General features: G+C 37.8%; 1 protein-coding gene across 3 annotated transcripts in view; it reads left to right on the forward strand.

Moving 5' to 3' along the window:
• HOOK3 (hook microtubule tethering protein 3) overlaps positions 1-20795 on the forward strand; it is an 84931-nt gene that overhangs the window by 39269 nt on the left and 24867 nt on the right. For all 3 annotated transcript variants that reach the window (XM_057373253.1, XM_057373254.1, XM_057373255.1), the window contains 8 exons: positions 4292-4354; positions 5791-5874; positions 6901-7064; positions 9184-9324; positions 10806-11007; positions 14289-14399; positions 16899-16986; positions 17547-17616. In XM_057373253.1, the coding sequence (XP_057229236.1) occupies positions 4292-4354; positions 5791-5874; positions 6901-7064; positions 9184-9324; positions 10806-11007; positions 14289-14399; positions 16899-16986; positions 17547-17616 (923 nt within the window). The remainder of the gene's footprint in view (positions 1-4291; positions 4355-5790; positions 5875-6900; positions 7065-9183; positions 9325-10805; positions 11008-14288; positions 14400-16898; positions 16987-17546; positions 17617-20795) is intronic.

Here is a 20795-nt window from a genome sequence, read left to right on the forward strand (position 1 = left end):
TCCCTTTCTTTGGAATTCTGCTGTCATTTTCCCAAGTCTCATCCTGGAATAGCCAAGTCCATTATTGATGAAGGTGGTAGCTGAGGTAAACAAATAGTTGGCCTTTGTTGTTTAGAATATCTCTACACTTAATCACTTAGCTGCTCTCTGTGCAAGTCAAGAGTCAGAATGGTGCCAGAAGCAGTGTCAAAACTTTCTGGGATGCATAGGAGAAGGTGTTTACTTGCCTGTGATAATGCCGACTGTATTACTTCCACTTTTGGTTTTGTGGGGTTTTTCCCTCCTGTATGTTGTCCTGGTTGTTTAAAGGTTTATCTTGTCTGAAGTAAAATTATTTTTAAATAGTTGGAAAATTATATAGTAGCATTTTGTTGGGTCTATCAGCAGATAGCCTGGAGGATAAACTGGGTGTCAACTGGAAGAAGGAAGTCCAGTTGCTTTAAATAATATACAGTGTCATACATAGCYTTTACTCATAAAAATTGACATAAAGATGTTTTAAAAAAGAAAAAAAACACTGAGTAAAGAAGCTAGGTTTTGATATTGTTTTGAGGGCGCTTAAGTGAGCTTGTAAATATTACGTACTCTTACATAATATTAAATATTACGTAGAAGCGTTTCAGATAAAGTGAATGTTTTAGACTTTAAAATCATCAACAAAATAGAGCAGCTGTGTTTGCAAAATCGYGTATAGGGGGAAAAAAGCTTTCATAATTCAGGTTATTCATGCATGCAGGTTTTCTGATCATTTTACACCTTCCCTAATCTTTATGTATCCATGACAACACAGCTTGTTCACATTTCACAATGAAAGCAGTTAAAAAATGGAAGTTTTAATAATATAGGATTAGCAGACATGTAAGTGTTATGTAAGATATCATGCTGAAGCTATTAGCATGGAAAAATATAGATGTAAAGGATTAATAGGGAAAGACAACTGCTTCTCATAAAACTACAAAAATAATGTAAGAATAATCATGTTGTCCAGGTTATTACCCCATTTAAAACCCAGACTGACCTCTGTGCAAAACAAACCAGAAGAATAACGAAGCTGTAAATGCTAGTTACTTGTTTATTTCACTGTGGGAGGCTCTTAAACATGCATTTTGTGTCCTGTAGAAGCATAATGCATAATTGCTTGAATTTGTGGACATTTTTTTAATTTCCCTTTTTAGAATCTCTGCACATCATCCTCTGTTGAAGTTACATGTGAAAATAGGTGATAATACTAAAGCTAAACGATGAGTTTGGAAATGAAGGCAAATTCCACTGCTGTAAAACTGTGGAAGTAAACCTTTATTMCCCTTGTAGTCTGGTCCTTTAAAAATAAAACTTACAGATGTGAAGGGAAAATGAGAAGGCCACTTCTGCTTTTTATTCTTTTTCATTTGGAATACAAATTAAATAAAGTTTGCCCCTCTAACCTCAAAAGTATTGCCATTGATTCATACCTCTCAAAACCACACATTCTAATATCACACTGGCATGTTGTATGTGAAGTATGTATGTGAAGCATAAATACTATGTCAGTATTTAATTTATTTTTTCTGAATGTGAGCCTTTAAGTAAAGGAGACAAACAGCAGAAAACAGTAAAGAAATTTGCTTTAAAAATTATTGACAATCTACTAGTATTGTAGCATTAGTAATAAATAGTGCAGAAAGAGCTGATGAGCCATTGAGCAGGTCGCTGATTAAATGACCGTTTTGCAGCTCTAAATTTCTGTAGTATCAAAGAATGCTGATTGACCAGAAACAAAGTGAACAATAGAGGAAACTAGGCCAGCCTTTTACCTTTTATTTTTTAGGTGGATGGAAAGTGTAGTGTGTGTTTCAAGTTGACGTACCTGTCTGCAGTGAATCCTAAAATAGCATTCAGTAAAACTTGCCTTGAAATTTTCAGAAAATCTCACTGAAGAGAGAGAAGTTTGGGAAGGTGGGTGGGGTTGTGCTCTATTGGCTGTGCTATTTATGGTAAAGTTTTTGTTTTAAGTRGGAAGAAGCCATGCACAGGCAGAGCATGGCCAAGACATGTTTTTGCATTAACTATTGTGCTTCACAGTATGTGGAGAGACATGTAGGGAAAAGATGGAAGCACTCCTTTGCTGTGGTAATTCTATCTTGCATCCTGACTTCTTAACTTTGTTTTATTGTTAACTGATGATCAGAAGTTAGCTTCCTGTGTTCTTTTGAGTTACCTAGCAATCTCATTCCTGTTCTTTGCTGATKGTGATAGTCGACACAAAACAGTTTAAATTTTGTATGTAGCATTCCTTCCATACCACAGACCATCCAATTGCAAGGTGCTTTTTGTTGCATTGCATCAGTCATCTGCACATGTATCTATGGCTCTTGCCCTTGGCGCCTTATTCACACTTGAAATTACATTCTTWTTGTACCTTGTGGACTGAAATTTGTAAGTGCTGTGTAGCATTCATGGTATACCAAGACTATGTATCTCCACTTCCTAATCCTRTTCCAGATGATGTCTTCTTCTCTGGAAATGTCTGCTAAGGTTTCTCAAAAACAAGACATTTTGGAAGAGATGATAAAACTCATTTAAGAAAATAGGGATTTTATTATTGGCCTTGGCCTGCTGTATGGCAAGTCACAGAAAGCAATGACACCACAGTGGCCTCTAGTGGGTTGTGTGGTCACTTGTATTCCTTTTACTGTAAGTCTTGGACAGGTTTTTCGAGCTGTTTTTTCAAAGAGGAAGTTGTGTTAGGGCCAGAAAAGGGTGGTGGCAGTTAGGGACATGTACACCCTTGTGAGCTGCATACACGTGGCACCTGCTCATTGGACTGTGCTACCATAGCAAGAACTTGTGTGTTTGTGAGCACATGTGTCCAGAGTGTCTGTGAACAGCATTGTGGAGTATAAAATAGTGAGAGGAGTTCAGTATTTGATTAATATGAGATATCCCTGTTAGTCATCTGCAAAAGCTGTTGAAATGCACTAATTGAAGTGTGTGTGTGARTATCACAGAGCAGGGAGGGATTGGAAGATTTTATTTAAATGACAATCATGCTAAGAAACAGGGCCCTAAACTGAAAACAAGTTTGTAATGCCATTATACATGGTAATCAGAAAGACAAGACTTTATTTTTCAGSAGACAGCTCTGAGCTAGGGACTTTCTAATTATTGTTACGGAGAATATGGGCTTGATTTTGTCATTGTAAAGGTGTAGACAAAATAGGAGAAATTTGGCAAACACTGTCAGGGCTTGAGGAGGAGTGCTCAGGAGAGAGATTGATATAAATTATGCAGCTAAATACCAATTAAGGAAATGGGGAAAGTGAGAGAAATGTAAGCATGTATGTTTGTAAATGTCAAACAGGGATTTTTCACTTGTACACAGTGATGTAAACAGACAGGATTGAGAAGACTGATCATGTTTGTGTCTTACAATTTTTAGTAATAACATTACCTTAGTATCTTTGCTTGAGGTATGTGGGAGAAGGTTGCTGAGCTACAATTTCTGCTACACTTGATTTCACTTTTACCAGCCTGTGCAGCTGATTATTATGTTACTGAAAGAACACTTACCAGCTTTTTTTCTTTCTTTTAATAAGCACATCAGCCAGTTTCATAGGATTTGATTTGAGGGTTTGGTTGGGGTTCTTTTTTCATGTGGTTTATTGGTTTTGAGTTTTTTAAAATATTCTTGGTCAAAACCACTATCAGCTATTTCTGCATTAAAACAGTACACAAGGAATTGTAATACTCCTGTCAGGAGTGTGCTCTACAGAGTTTCTTTTGAAATTTCAAAATTACAGACAACTCCGGAGCAGAATTTTAATAATTTTTAGTTTGCACCATTAGTTGAGAGAGATATGCCCTGGGACTTAGTGAAATAAATAAATAAATAAGTAAATAGATTTTAACAACCAGGCAATGCAARCATGAAAACCACTCACTAGCAGAGAAAAATTAAAGGTCTTGCAAAGTATGTTGACATCTAYTATCATTCCAATGCCATTACAGTAAAAAAATTAGTGGGATGTACTGTAGGCTTCATCATAGATAAAGAATGTGCATTGTCAGAAGAAAAAGAGATGGTGTAAGGTTTCTTTTATAGTRCTCTAAATATTACTAATTATGAAGATTTTTTTTGTTCTTGTTTCTGAATATCTCATGTATAAAAATGAAGTTAAAAACTTTCAAATTAATTCAGATTAAAACTCCCAAAAGTCAGCTCCTAAAAATCAGCTCAGTATTTCATTGAAGTTTACGTTTTAATATAAAAATAAATCTTTGCTTTTTCTAATCCAGTGTAATCTAATTGCAGTTGATGAGTAAAGAGTCTCCAGTCTCTGTTGGAAATGATGCTTACGTTGACCTTGATCGGCAGGTATCTAAGACTAGATGTTTCTTTTCCTTCAATCATAGCACATCAGTGGCCAGTCTTTTTTTCCATATTAAGAGATCTGTCTTCTTTTTTTTTTTTTTTTTCTCTTAATCATTAAAGAGTTTTGTGGAAAAGTAAAGTGGAAAACTAAATGTTACTATTTCAAGTCCTTTAGCTTTATAAATTGCATTTTCTCCTGTCATATGTGTAAAGAAGATTAAAAAGTTGGTTTGAAAAATCAGTCTAGCTATATGGAATAATAAAKCAAAACTGCAGATAATTACAAATCTTTAGGTATGGTGAGAGAAARATAAAGAATATGTAGTATTTGAATAAATATTTGTATGTGAGTTCCTACTTCCTAAGTCAGTTTTAAAMATTACCCTACTTCTATGGAAATCCTGAAACTGCTGCAATATAGAAGAAAAGTTTTCAAATATAATCCTTCCTGGTCTGATATATTTAAAAAATAAACAAACCAATTTTTTTACTAGCTTATCCTCATGCTAACACTGTCTTGCTTCCTCATTTTTTTTTCTAATTGAGAAAAGAATAGTAAAGTGGGRTTCATTGTATTCCTCCATCATGCTTTCTCTGCAGAAATCTGGAAATGCTGGCAGATGAAACTAATTTTTGTATGTAAACATATGTATTTGAGAAATAAACTTGCAAATGCAAGGATGATGATGCTGTTTGAGAAAGCCCATTTAAACTTCATTATATATAATAATACACATGTATCTATATATGTAACATGGATGCTCCTATTTTATCAGACCAAATTTCCTGTAGCTATGTTTTTRTGTTACCTTAACTGCATTCAATTGCAAACTAGTTGAGATACATATCTTTAAACATGGAGCCTTTGAAAGGAAGTATCTTGAGTATTTCCCACTGCTTACAAGATTCAGTGCCCTTTTTCAGAAGGGTTGGCTTTTCTGTCAGCATGTGAGTTTTACTCCTGTTGTGCACTAAAAGTAGCTTCCAGTAACAAGAGAGGTTTTACCCTAATTGTCCATTCCCTGTATTCCACCTTCCAGTCCTTCCCATAGTTCAAAAGTAGATTGAAAATTGAAATTATTCACTCTCTGAATCTATAAAGAAAAGTGGTATTGACAGTTTTTTTCAGTGTGCAGATTTGATGAGTTCTTCAGGCCCAAGTTCTTCAAGAGTTTTTGATTCAGTTTATAGAATAGATGTAACAATTCTAATGTAAGAGCAAATATTAATTTCTGGTACATTTACTTTTTACTAATACACGAACTAAACAGTTTTCACATCTGCTTCTTTTTTTCTTTATAAGAGCAGAATTACTTAGTTTTTAAATGTATTAATGTATTACCTGAATGTAAAAATAATTTTACAGACATGTAGTTCAGAATATTTTTAAATGAATCATGGAGAGTGATGGGAATGTAAATGTTTGTTGTTTATGGTAGCTGAAGAAAACTACAGAAGAATTAAATGAAGCACTTGCAACAAAAGAAGAAATTGCCCAGAGATGTCATGAGTTAGACATGCAGGTAAGTTTGCTATAGTGTCTGTATCAATTTTGAAGTGAGCAAAAGATGTGTTAAATTTTAGGTGGCTGAAAATAAATAGTATAGTATGGAAACGTAATTTTTAGAAGGGAGGTGAAAATGACACAGTAATTATTTTGTTTTCACTTGTGGTGGCAGAATTAATGTCATTGTTTTCTTCTCTTGTTGTCGTGTTGGCTAGTATTAGAATGATTCTTACTAGCAAAACCTTTTTTCATTCAGGTAGGAATGGTTTCAGTTGTGTGATAAAACTCTTGCTATAGAAAACTAATACAAATTCTGCTGCTGTGACAGTTCCAGTTATGAGTTAAAGCCTAGTCAGAAGTTGGTGTAGACCATTAGATGTGTATGTGTTTAGACTGAGTCTTACTGTAAGTCAGTTATACTCATCGGGAAGATGTGAGAAGTGTAAGGGGGAACCCTAAAAGGCATTACTGTTGCAACCTTWCTTTGGAGTTTTAACTCAGGCTTTTTGCAGTGCAGTAACTGTTGGAATTAATAAAGCTGATCTGTGTGTCATGTTTAATGTATGAACCCATGTTTCAGTTGTTGGAGCACTTTGGGTTTTTTGCGCTACTGCCTGTTTTCACAGTGTTAGTGGAAACAGAGTCATCTTTGAGACTGCATCACTGTTTCAGGCCTTCTTGCACATGGCCCTTMCTGTGGAGGGCTGGTTTTATTTATTTGTGGGTAAAGTATGCAATTKTATTATAATGAAATTATCTTCTGTCATAAAAAAGACTTGCTTTAAATCCTTGTGCAAAATAGATCAAAGAATAATTAGATTCCCTAAGTGATAACTGCGCTAATATTGCAATACCTTGGTTACATAACTTAGCAATTGAATTCCTACTTAATGATACAATGTATTCTTGTGAAATGTGATTCATGAAGCTTGCGTGTGTCTGTTTGTGGCCTGTGTTAATATTTCATTGTGGAAAGGGAAAAAGTACTGCTCTGTGTATCTGGGTAGGTTAGTTATTCCTATTCATACTTTTATTACAACAGGTTGCAGCGCTCCAAGAGGAGAAGAGCAGCCTGCTTGCCGAGAACCAGATTTTGATGGAACGTTTAAATCAATCTGATTCTATTGAAGATCCCAACAGTCCTGCAGGTCGTAGACACCTGCAGCTGCAGACACAATTAGAACAGCTCCAAGAGGAAACATTCAGGTAGAAAAGCTACACTTGGTTATATTGTTTGTTTGTAGCTGGCAGTAGAGGTGACTTAGATACTTGTGGTTCTGCTGGCAAATATGAATTAGGAYAATGGCTAGTGTGTATCTGCAGTAGTATGATTTTTGAAGTGATGTTATAATTTTGCTCTTTACAGGCTCCACCGTTATTAAAAGTACGATTTCTTAATGCTGAAATGCCTTATATGTCACTCTACTGTGAGTTACTTTGAATTATTTGTGCACAGTCACTTCATCCATGTTTTCCAAAGTCAGYGAGAATGAAAAGTGGAATGCTTTCCTTTATGCAAATTATTCTGGTTGTATTTTTAAGATGTAGTAATTCCTAGATGGAAGTTTGCTACAGGCCTAACTGCYAGTGGCATTATATACATAGCAAAATATGTCCTTCTCTGAATTTGGAAACAGATTYCATAGATGATGGAAGATGGAGATTATCCGCATATGAGGTCTGCACTTCATTTCCATTTCCTCAATATGTGAAATTACAGTTCCTCTTTACATRTCCTTCCTGGTTCTTTTGATTGTTCCTTTCAGGCTATGTAAGCCTATTGTGATGAAGAAAGCTCATTCACCATCACCTTTTCATTCTCTTTGCCATACTTTCCRTCTCCTTTGTGAGTGAAATTATTGTATTTCTTTACAGTGCCAGTTTTTCTTTTGCTGTCTTCCTGTCATTGCCCTTTTCCAATTCTTTCAATATGTGCCATGTTACTTTCYATTTTCGTCTGTTTTGCCATTTTTCCAATTCCTCTTGATTAGCCGCCTTTCCTTCTTATTCTGACCTATCATCTCCCATCAGTTTCTTGAAAAACATTCAGTGTTTCTCTTCACAAGAGCTGGAGCCTGGATTTCTTCTTTTTATACATGTACCATGTAAAGGAATAACATAGTGATAATGACCTATTTTATCTCTTCTGATTTGTCTCCATGTTCTGCAATGATTCCCACCTGAGTCTGCTATCAATTACCATTTGAACAGATTTTGTCCCCAAGTTCAGTATCTGCACTACCTGAAACTCTAGTTTAAGGYTCTGAAGGTCACTCTAAACCCTTTTCACATTTGAGACTCATTCCCAGTCTCCTTTACCTCCTTCCCTTCCTCTCTCGTCATAGCATATGATTTCAAATGGTGATTTGTATGTGTTGCTTGCAGCTCTACCTGACCAAGCAGGACAGATGTACAGCTTAGCTGGTGCCCAGTCTGATACATCAGTTTTCCTCCTAGTCTTGCCTCTTTGTCCTATGACAGTTCTGGTCTGTCACAGTCCTAATCTTTGTTGTTTCTGGTTTAGATGACTTAAAGACTTCCTCCTGTCTCCATTCATGTAGATTATTTTTGGACTCTTTGAGTGATTTTTTTTTTTTCCCCTCATGTCGTTATCTCTTGTTCTGGTTGAATTTTGTTTTAATTTCAGAGCAGAATCACAGTAGGACACTGTGTTCCTGCTTGTGTCCTCTTCCATTCATTCAATAGAACAAAGTTTCTATTCCCTTTGTTCCCTGCCCCATTAATGAAGCTTTGCCTGTGTATGCTGTAGGCAAGCAGTTCACTCCAACAACTGGTTGGAGTTCTTTACTTGCTAACTAAATAACTTGGCTCTTCAGACATACTGGGCATGCACAGATTCTTTATGAGTCAATAAATAAAGCAACTTTGGTGAGAGGTCTATGGCATCACGCAATATATAACATCAATCAGGTCAGTATGTTGGAGGTGTAGATGGGTTGGACTGCTGAACAAAATCTTAGAATAAAGATATCATTTTCAAACTCTATGTATCAAAACATGAGAAAGTGAAAATTTCTGCTTGAGCTTCCATTGTTGTAAACTACTGTTATAGAAGATCCCTCAGTATTTGTCTTTATGAGAATGTGTACTATCTGGTGAATTTTCAGACTGMAAGACTGATACTAAATTGGGAGCATCAATAAAGTCAATCTGCTTTTGCATTTTGAATAAGCACGTTGGGCTGTTTCTTACCTTCACTGCAGTAGAAGTCCATTTTGTGCGTTCTTCGAGGGGATGATGATGAGGAAAGATAACTGTGGCTCATGATAAGAAATTGCTTTCTGCGTTTTTTTCATTCCTACAGATTAGAAGCTGCCAAAGATGACTATCGAATACGCTGTGAAGAACTAGAAAAGGAAATTGCCGAATTGAGACAACAAACAGAAGAGCTTACTACATTGGCAGAGGAGGCTCAGTCTCTGAAGGATGAGATAGATGTACTCAGGTAAATTTTTTTCCATTAACCCTTTTTTTAACTATTAACTTCTAATCTATGTGATTTGTGTACTTAATCTACATTATCTTTTGTTTAAATAATTAAAACGTTAAACACTTCTTCAATGCCAAGGTTCTTCTTATGTGCACAGACCAGCATCCAACTCTGCTTGAGTATAATTGTTGCTATTGTGTACCTAATCAATAACTATTAGTAAATTTGGTAATTCCGTGCCAATTTATGGTTATAAAAGATCACTCATTGATCTCTTGAATATGCAATATTCACCTTCATTATATCTTGGGTATCTGTTCTCATAAGGAAACTAAGCCATTTGCTTTCCTGCATTTGCATTGTTTGGACTTTGGGTGGTGCTTTTGGTTTAGCATATAATGTCAATATGAACAGCATCTGTTGCAGCTTTCATTGCCACTGGATTTTAGCAACAAAAGTTGTCATGATTTGATGATACTACGGGTTTGTAGGGTGGGATAGCCACTCTCACTATGGAACGTAGCCCTTCAGTATTGGCACCTTGCTGTCAYGGGTTGTTCAGAACAGTTACTCATTCTCTCCAGCCAGCATTATTTAATACTGCCATTCCTGACTCACCAACCTTCTACCAAAACTGTCTGTCTTTATCCTTTTTGTCATTAATATAAGGAATGAACCTCTCAGGCTGCRTAAACATAACTGTGGGTGGCATGGGTTCAGAGTGCAATTCCTTGTCCCGAGAAAGGTCCTGTCCCTCACTGAGGATTAAGCAGARTTGGTTTGCCTCAGTGTCCAGTAAACTGACCCATCAATTCAGTGGGAAATTCCCTGGATTTTACAGGAAGTTACGTCTGTAATTTGTTTGATTCTAAAATGAAAGCGAGGACAGTAATAGTAGCAGAGATCATTGTGGGAGGTGAGGTCCATTGCTATCATGGTATTGCAGCAAGTGGATTGATAAACCGCTGAAAAGCTGTGAATGAAGCCTTGTGTTTCATTTTTCCTCTTTTTTTTAGAAGGAATCAAGTTTCAAAACTATTATGGCTCTTCTGTGTCATCAAGTGTAATTTGCCTAGGACATGGATCTTTATGACTTTATTCCTGGCTATCATGAAAATGGAGRGTATTGTCTTCTTTATCCTTGAAAAATTTAGGACTGAAGATGATTTAGAATTTAAAGGAAATGGGTAGGAGTGAGGTTGTTTTAACCATTATTTTAAGATTGGAAGCAGATAACAAATTTGTGTTAGGAAGGGGGATAGGGTCTTACAGAGCCTTCAGCAGCAGCTTTTAGAGTTGACAAATAATTATGGGAAGAAAAYAGACAGTTTAAAAGCGAAAACATCAGTAATAGGAGGATATGATTGCTTTATTGTTCTCTGCATGTTGTCTTAGAATGTCTTCTGTATTAAGAAAAAAGGATAAAGAAGCATTTTAAATTCTGTTCATTTTGTTAGTCTTCAGAGTTCAAATTTGATACAAATCTGTTCCTTCAGGCATTCTTCTGATAAAGTAGCCAAGTTAGAAAGCCAGGTAGAGTCRTACAAAAAGAAATTGGAGGATCTGGGTGATTTGCGGCGGCAAGTGAAGCTTTTAGAAGAGAAGAACACAATGTACATGCAAAATACCGTGAGCCTGGAGGAAGAACTAAGGAAAGCCAATGCAGCACGCAGTCAGCTGGAAACGTACAAGAGACAGGTGAGGACAGATATCGTCAATACTACAGTACACTGTATTGTTCAACACCTCATCTTCATAAAACGGCTAATACCTCAAAGTAAAAAAAAGAGACTGTGGAAAAGGAAACTCCTTTTTGGAGAACTTCCGTGTTTTGTAGGTGCTACCTTTGTCCTTCTTTCCTGCAATTCTTGTCACTACTACAAGTTTATGTTACTTGGTCAAAAAGCAGTATTTCTTGCATTTAAAAACTCAAAGATGTCAAGTTTTTTGTTTTTTGGTTTTTTTTTTTCTGAAATTACTCCAAATTCATATTCAAGGACTTGAATTAGAGCTTCTCCTTTTAGAAAAAGTATCCACTTTTCATTTACAATTTTCCAGAAGTGAGGAACATACCACAGCTGAGCTAAGTTATTCCTGTGGTTAAGTAGCCCCTTTTTTAAGGTTCTAATTTGTCTGATACATCTGAATTTTTCCAGTTCAGAAGAGGGAAGGACACAACACATCATCCTTGTTGTTTATAGGCACCCAGTGGAGTACAAAATGTGTCACCAGCACACTCCCTGGAGTGAAAGGCACCTGTTTATCCTTTTGCTTATTCAAGTGTCATGTGGTGCTGTTTCTGTAAAGGTGGAAGATGTGCTTAATTTTCTCTCTGCTTCTGTGCTACAGGGACATGATGTCATTCTGGCATTCTTGTTACAGGGTCAGACAGAGCCTGGTTCATTAAAGTAGTGGTGCCTGCTCTGTATTTCTGCGCAGCACAGGGGTCCCTGACTGTATGTCAGTTTGCAGTAGAATAAATTACAGAAACAAGCACTAACAGTATTGCAAGCCGAGGAGCAATGTGCCTCCCTAAGACTTGATAGATTTTTTCCCTGCACTTGATCATCTTAGTGCTTAAGACAACCAGTTTCAGCCTTTGTGGGCTAATTTTAAATACACCCAAATGATTTYACTAGAAAGAAAGAAAAAAAAGATTCTGTGGGCACAAAGGGAAAAGTGAATGTAGAAAGGAATGGCCTTCCACACTTGAGTAGTATCCAGTTTACTGGCAATCCAATATTTCACGCTGTTAARCAGCTGAGCATGTGATATTGTTGCATAACCTCAACATCTGCATTTGATTCTTCTTATTTCACCCACCAAAAAGATTTTGGAAGGGCCAATCCTATTATTTGTGCTGCTGAAGTATTTCTTTTCTTCATTATTCCCTGTATTTATGGGTAGGATTTCCTGTATGAGGAGCTGTTGGTCGGTGCAAAACTGTTTACTGTCTGAGACTGGAATAAGCCTTAGGTGTCTCGTGGTGGATGTATTTTATTCACCTAACCATGGTGTCTCAAAATGAACACTCAGTGTGTTTATCTTCAGTGTCTGTAAGACTGGGCTCATTTTGAGACCTGCCTGTGACTCATAAGCCACAAAATTATTTTTATGGGAATCCTAAACTGTGCTATCAGAAGTAAGCCAAATATAAAGATTCTGATRTTATGACACTGCTGAGTGCTAGTGTGCTCTTATAGTGGGATATGTCTTGTCTGGTGTTTGAAGGATCTAACTCCACTCATGAGGATGCCATTAGAGAGTTCTTTGGCTTAGAAGCATTGTGCTTTGCAAATGAAAGTGCTTGATTCAAACTCATATAGTAAATTGCAAGGAAATTGCATCTTCACTGCACAGAGCAATCTTTGTGAGGTGAGGTTGAGTGGTRGTGTTCTGTTTTCACACTTCGGAAAGCAAGCACAAGCCTTTTCTAATAAACTTTATTTCAGCATAAAGAATTGAAATGTGAACATTGCAGGACAATTTATTCTGTAATATTAATTCAGCCCCTTTGTGCATGTGCCTTCTGATACATAGTTAATAGTATGTCTTGCTTTTCTTTGTTGCGAGATTCCTGCTTTACTCATTCCACACACTGATAATGCTTAGTAAATGTGATGGCTGTTCATTTTTTCTAATCTTCTKTATTACCATGAAACTATGTTTTCCTATACACCCGCAAATCCTAATTCAAGACAAATTTATTTCTTGCTGTGTTTTYCTACATACCATTACCTTAGCATGATTGATTGCAAATGTGAATGCATCTGTTTCCRTTTGAGATGAAAATTCTCATATTTTGCAAGTGATGGCCCAGTCAGTGGTGAAGGCCTGATTTTTTTTTTTATATTACAGTTATTCTGATAGCTGCAGTCATAGATGTCACATCTGAAAAATGAAATATTTTCATATCTAACATTTTTATTTCTTTAATCTCAGAAAATGCAGGCCTGCTGGTTTTGCAGTCTTTAATTTAAGAACAACAGCAGCAAAGTTCTTTTCTAAGACCATACATATTTTAGGCCTTGTAGTTATTTTGCTATAATTGTTCACATTGTAAATAAAAGGCAGTTAGAACCAGCAGGCAATCTTAATGTAGGTATGGCTACTGTTTTAATCACTTCCTTTGTAATCTAAAAGCCATGAAAAAGCCTTCTTATAAATTGTTTTAGAAGAAGCTGTAGGTCTTTAGCTGAGTCGTCATTCAGCTTTTGTGTTTGCTGGTCAGTCTTTATTTAGCTTATTTGCTTCCATGTTCTCTATATATGAGCTTTACTAGTGTTCTGGAAATGAATCTTTGCTAGTAAAGGCTGAGAGTTTTGAAAAAGCCATGCTTCACCTTCTGTTGTGCTCAGCTTTCAGATTTCTGCTCACTTAGTTTTAAGAGCACTTTACTGATCTGTAGTTGAAAGCATACATGTGGCTTTGTTAGCAATATTTCTCTCCAAAATAAAGAAAACTGCTTATGAGCCTGTAGCTGAATCTTTATATTAGTGTGTTAAAAATTACTAGGACATCTCARGTTAAGGAATGATGCCTGGCTGTATGAACTGGTAGTTGAATTTTGAGTGAGCTTATGAAATAAAGTTAAAGATAATTGGCTGTCTTCAGAGTTTTTTCTTTTAACTAGGYTTTTTAGAATGCAGAAAGATTCTTCTGCTGTTCCTAAGCTTTTTGATTCCTAGAACTACATAGCTTTTTCTCAGTAAACCTTGCTTTGGCGTAAATTTGTGTTGTAGATGTACTGAAAATACTTCACATTTTTTCTATCTTTTGCTTGTACTGAGACCTAATATTTGAATGCTTTTTATTTTGCTGAAACTCAGAACAACTGATGAAAGCAGTTTTTAGCATGTCCTATAAGTAACAATTTCACTTGTTTACGACATGACTTGTGGTGCATTGTAATTGGCTACTTTGTCTTGTGTATTTTGTTTCAATATTTGCAGACACGTTATTGATTCTTGTTCTCACAGGCAGTTGAACTACAAAACAGGTTATCTGAAGAATCCAAGAAAGCTGATAAATTAGATTATGAATGCAAACGACTGAAAGAAAAAGTAGACAGCCTCCAAAAAGAAAAAGATGTAAGTGCCAAGGTGTTGTTTTTCTGTTAGTAATAACAGCAACTTTGTATCCTTCATAACACAGAGATATGGTAATTTTAGTTAGCAATTTTTTTTAATTAGGAAGTCTTTTTTCATCTAAAATTTTCTGACGTTTGAGTACGAGATACTTTTTAAACCTCAGAATTGTACAGCATGGAATAAAGTGACTGTACAAAAAGACCTGCAACCATTTTTAAGAGGAAAAGCTTTCATATTTGCCATTTGAAGTTGTTTCCTAACRATTTACCCTGAGAAGGTTAATAAATACCCAGGGTAATTTTTAGATATTCTGAAAAGCTATTTACAGCAGGGTTTCTGCAGTATCATCCTAAGGCATTCTTTGAGGTACCATCAGCACGCTTCTCTTTGTGGAGTCATGACTTACRTAGCAAGAGGCTTAGTAGTTGTGTAGAGGGAAATGTCCTTAGTGGTGATCTCACCTTTTATGACAGCTTCTTGTTGACCTAGCTTATACTGCCGATGTGAAACACACAGGGTAGATACCAATCTATCCCCTTCCCCAAGTGTCATTTTCTGGTGGTTCTACAATTAATTACTCTGTCCTGTCTTGCTGAGACTGATCCTTCAGACTTCTCTTGCACACTGTCATTTCTCGACAGTTAATTTCAACTTGTTTCTTAGGAATGTATATGCAGGTACCTCAAACTACCTAAAATCGAGGTCATCAATTGATGCTAGAAGTTTCTTAGGCATGTTTTAACTATAAGTCCATTGATCTGACTGCTGGAAATTCTAGGCTTTTTCTTCAATAGTCATATTTCATGTCCAGTTATTTCCAAGATTTCCAAGCCCAGCATTTAAATATGATTTAAACTGAAATATTTCAGTTATTTTATGTTCATAGGTCATTGATTTACATGTTTTATTAAATTTTCAAGCTGCAGTGGACACTTGACCTTCATGTCATTTCCATCTGCCCTTCAATTCAGGCTGGAATGTTTATAGTAACTGTATTGGTATTGTGCTTTGGCTTTTTTTCCTGCTTTTTATTTTTAATGTTTTTTTCCCAGTTATTTTGTGTTTAACAATGGTAAGGTTGTTTCTGTGGCTTATCCGTGGCTCAGTGGACCATTTCATCTTGCACAAAGGATCTGAATTGCAGGCCATTGTCATATAGCTTTCTGTTTTACCCCCTGGCAAATAGCAATTTTTTGTGCTAGATGTTGTTTTCAARTGCATTCTTTTGAATGGATATGCACCTGTGAGAAGTAAATTACAGGTAGCAGTCTCTCATCATGCGAACACGTATCAGTAAGGTAGCCCACCACAGGTCACAAGCTACATAGTAGTATCTTGTGTATGTCAGGAAGTAGGTACTGAAATGGATTTTATCCTTTTCTGTGTATTSTGGCAAAGCATGGTAGTGTTTGATATCTTCAGCAGAGTAGCTTGGAATTTTGCCTCTGTGGTGTGTTATATGATAAGGACTAAGATAATTTGAGTGGCTTGTACCAGTGAAGCCCTAGAGCATTTTCTAGTCAGGAAAATATTCTGTCATTTGGTAATCAGCTRTTAGTAAAATTAAATACTGTCTGTCAGCCAACACAATTCCATACTTACACAGGGACCTTTTAGTAAAACTGAGCATGTCTGATTTTGGAGCAAATTACAACTTGGATCATTTCACGGTAGCCATTTTCTTTGGTTTTTCATGATGCCTGACAACCTTCTGGACAAAAGTTTGGTGCTACCAGGTACTTCTGCCAAATTAAAAGAGTACTTGCCTGATGCTACTGAATAGCATATCTGTCTGGATCCAAAGGTGATCCAGTCCTGTTCGTCAGTTCTCTKTGGACCCAATCTTAAGCAACTAGTTTTCTTTCATAGCCAAGATGCTGGTGAATGACAAGGCCAGCTAACCCACAGGAGGAATGGAATATGAAAATTCTGCTGTCATTCTCCCTGGTGAAAGACAAATGTTGAAGTAATGTTATGTTGTGTACTCACCTGCTCGTTCATCATTCCTGACTGATTTTTGGATTCATGGTAAAGTGAAAAATCAGTGATCTCCCAATTGACTTCCATTTCCGTTGGAATCACCCCAATAAAAGGAAAACAGCTGAGTTGCCCAGTGGATACTGTTTACTAGCTGGTACCAGAGCTTTGTGTCATTATTGTGAAATAATTAGTTACATGTCATAATAAAATGTTATTATATTAGTTATGTTTCACTAATAATACAAAATCAAGATTTTGTAAGCTTACATCCTGCTGTCTTTAAACCAGTAAGATCAGCAACCCTTCTCAAAAAAAACAAAAAAAACAAAAAAAAAAGAAAATGCCTACTCTTCCTGTGGAATATATAATGCTTAGATTTATTCTGTTAGGAAATAGGTTGAGACATCTTAATTTGAAAATAATCTCTAGTTGCATTAAATTGTTTTTAAAATTTTGAAGGCTGTTAGAGGTAGATTGATACTGCCAAGACTGATATTCATTCTCTTTCCACTAATTCAGAGATTAAGAACAGAAAGGGATTCTTTGAAAGAAACTATTGAAGAACTTAGATGTGTACAAGCTCAAGAGGGTCAACTCACCACTACAGGTAAAGGACAAATAGAGAGATTAAATACCTCTTTTCTAAAGTTTACAGAAGTTTTCTGAAGAGTATTGAATGTGCCTTCATATAGCACAGAACAAATTTAAGCTCCTTTAAAATCAGCRGTGAAAAACATCTTCAACAATTCAATGGATTCATAAGCAGGCAAAAGCTTCAAATGTTATTTCAACCAATCAGAAATTTTAGTGTTGTCTCCAGTGGGGTATTTTTGTAATATGTATCTGATTTCTGTGTAGTTACATAATTTTCTTTAGAGAAATATTTTCTGATGATGTTTCATGTGTTATAGTTCATATCTATGTGTAATCTTGTGTAGCTTTGTATTTCTTAGATAATGATCAGAAAATAAACTGCTATATTACTTCTTCAGAATGGATGAAGTCAGAAGTAATGATTCACCAAATGAAACGGTGCTTGTCTGTCAAGTCTTGCTGTAACCTGACTTGGTGTTATTTTACATTGTCTAGCAGTAATCTAAAGCTTCCAGAACAATGTCTACTTCTTTTCATGTAAAGAAAGTAAGTGGTGTTCTTTTCCTTRCTCAGGATTGATGCCTCTGGGAAGACAAGAGCCTTCAGACAGTTTAGCAGCAGAAATCGTTACTCCTGAAATAAAGTAAGCTAATTTGTGCTTTGTTTTACTAACCTTTACAATGGTCAGTGACAAGTTGAACATGAGCCAGCAGTGCCCTGGCAGCCAGRAGAGCCACCCAGTCCTGGGGTGCATCAGGCACAGCATTGCCAGCTGGGCCAGGGAGGGGATTGTTCTTCTCTGCTCTGACCTGGGGCAGAGTCCTTGTTTGCAGTTTTGAGTTCCACAATATGAGAAGAACATWAAAGCTCTCAGCCTCCAAAGGAGGGCCACAAGGATGGGGAAGGGCCTGGAGGGGAAACTACTTAAGAGCAGCTGAGGTCATTTGGTCTGTTCAGCCTGGACATGAGGAGACTGAGGGAAGACGTCATGGTAGTCTCTACCTTTCTCATGAGAGGAAGATGAGAGGAAGAGGAGGGGCAGATACTCATCTCTTTTCTGTTGTGAGCAGTGACAGAACCCAACGGAATGGCCTGGATGTCAGGGAAGGTTTGGGTTGGATATTAGAAATAGGTTCTTGTTGTCGCCCTGTCTTGATTGTCTGGAGCTTGATGATGGTACCAAAAGAGTTGAGTAAGAATCAAGATGAAGGCCACATCTTGATGAAAGCAGACATCTTGGTGAGTCTGTTRTAGGCTGTTCATCTAGGATGCAGTATGTTGGAAGCAGCTAGGAAAGGTCTTGAGGTTGCTGGCCCTTCTTAAGGGAGCAGTTCAGCTTACCAGATGGCTGCTGAAAATGCAGCACAGCAGAAGAGGATCAATCTAGGAGGTTCCTGGTCTGTGTGGAAGAAAACTTCCTGACACAGCTGCTGAGCAAGCCAACCAGGGAAGATGTCCCAGTGGACATACTGTTTTGTGAGCAGAAAAGGACTCTGGTGGGTGATGCAATGATCGGAGGCTTTCTTAGGCACAGCAAGCACTGAGTGAGAGAGTTTTTGATTTGCCGAGAATTAAAGAGAGGCTAGCAGAACCTCCGCTTCGACTTCTAGAGGGCAGACTTTGGCCTGTTCAGAGGTTTGGTTGACAAAGTTGCTTGGKAGTCAGTCCTGAAGGATAAAGGAATCTAGGAGGCCAAGAAGGAATTGTTAAAGGTGTAGGAGCAGGCTGTCTTCATGTACCAGATAATGAGCCAGTGACCAGATAATGGCTTGCTGCACAGAGAGCTTTGGCCAGAGCTCAGTATAAAAAAGATTGTAACTTAATGTTTGGTAGAAGGGGCAAAGCCACTCAGGAGGACTACAGGGATGTCAACCTGCAGTTACACGGCGAGAAAATTAGAAGGGCCACTGTCAGTAAAAGTGGCAACTGTCAATAAAAGACAGTAAAAAGTGTTTCTCTAATGGCATTCACAGTTAAATGAAGGTTCAGGAGAATCTCCATCCCTTGCTGGATGGAAGGCAAACCATAGCTGTAAAGGGCAAGGAAAAGGCTGATCYACTTAAAGCTTTCTTTGCAACAGTCTTTAATAATAAGACTGCTGATCTGGAAGACAGAAGCAAAAAGCAGAATAAAGCCTCCACAATACTGGCGGCTAATGACCTGCTATGCTACTTAGACACTTGCAAGTCCACGGGGGCGGGGTGGGTGGGATCCACTGAGGGAGTGGCTGCAGACAGATGTTGCAAAATTCACTCTGAAACAGTTTTTTGATTGTGAAATTCAGCTTTTCTATGTGCTACTGTAGCAAAAAACAGTGAGCCAAGCCGGCAGAGTGACTGCCTGAGTGCTTCAGCTTTTAAAGAGCCCGGAGTACCCCCCAGTCCCTGCGCCACTGTTCCAKTTTCAGCTGCTGGAAGAGACAGTAACAATTTTGGGCACTTGATAGATACGGAATACAATAACATTYTGGGTTACCACGAATAGTGTTGATCCGCTGGAGAGTTGGAAGGCTTTGCAGAGGAATTTGAGCGGGCTGTATCAGTGGATGGAGGACAGCTGTGTGGAGTTCAGCATTGCCAAGACCCGATTCTGGCCTTTGGGTTACGACCCATGCAGTGCTRCAGCTTTGAGAAGAGTGGCTGGAAAGATGCACAGTGGAAGCAATTGTGGAATCATAGAGCAGCTTGGTTTGGAAAGGACCTTAAAGATTATCTTGTTCCATCTCTGCAGCCATGGGCAAGAACACCTTCCAGTAGACCAAACTCCTCCAATCCCCATCCAGCCTGACCTGGAATGGGGCATCCACAACTCCTGTTGCCATTACCTCCAAATTCTCACAGTAAAGAATTTCTGTTTAATATCTTATCTAAACCTGCCCTTTTTCCATTTAATGCCACTCTCCCTTGTTATGTCGCACCATGCTCTTGTATAAATTCACTCTCCAGCTCCCTTCTTGGCTTCCTTCAGGTACTGGAAAGCTGCTCTAAGGTATTAGAGTCTGATTTACAGCCCCAACTCTCTTGGCCTGTTTTCACAGTAGAGGTGCTCCATTCCTGTGATCACCTTAGTGTCTTCCTCTGGACTCACTTCAAGTGGTCAACATTCTTCTGTTCTGGGCCCCGTGAGCTGGGTGCAGTGTTCCAGGTGGGGTCTCAGCAGAGCAGAGCAGAGCAGAGGGGCTCAATCCCCTCCCTCCCCTGCTGCCCACGCTGCTTTGGATGCAGCCCAGGACACGTTTGGCTCTCTGGGCTGGCAGTGCCCATGGCCGGGTCATGTCCAGCCTCTCACCCACAGCACCCCCAAATCCTTCCCACAGGGCTGCTCTTATTTGTCCATCCCCCAGCCAGTGTTCGTACAGGGGGTTGCCATARGCTAGATGCAGGACCTTGTGCTTGAGATTCTAGTGAGGTGAGAATTGGTCTCTTTTCCTGAAGCTTTTCCAGCGAAGGTTCAGATTGGATATTAGGAATCTATGTCCTAATCCAGTAATAACTTTCACCAAAAGGGGTTTTCAAGCATTGCAAAAGGCTATCCAGGAAAGTGATTGAGTCAACATCCCTGGAGCTGTTTAAAAGATGTATAGACATGGTGCTTAAGGGACATGGTTCTGTGGTGGACTTGGCGCTAGGTTATGTTGGATCGTGATGACCTTAAGAGTCTTTTCAACTCGAATGATTCTATGATTCTATGCTAAGAGGCTATGGGTTGTAGTTGCTTGCTCAGGTTTATGCAGTAGATCAGTGACAGCTTAGATTACACCCTTTCTTCATACTTGGTAGGTAATAAGTTTTGTGCTGTCTGTGTTTGCCCTGTAAATCTGTT

This window comes from Malurus melanocephalus, unplaced genomic scaffold (genome assembly GCF_030028575.1).
Source record: "Malurus melanocephalus ecotype Western Australia unplaced genomic scaffold, MMel_1.1 scaffold_191, whole genome shotgun sequence".
In the NCBI taxonomy this organism is placed as follows: Eukaryota; Metazoa; Chordata; class Aves; order Passeriformes; family Maluridae; genus Malurus; species Malurus melanocephalus.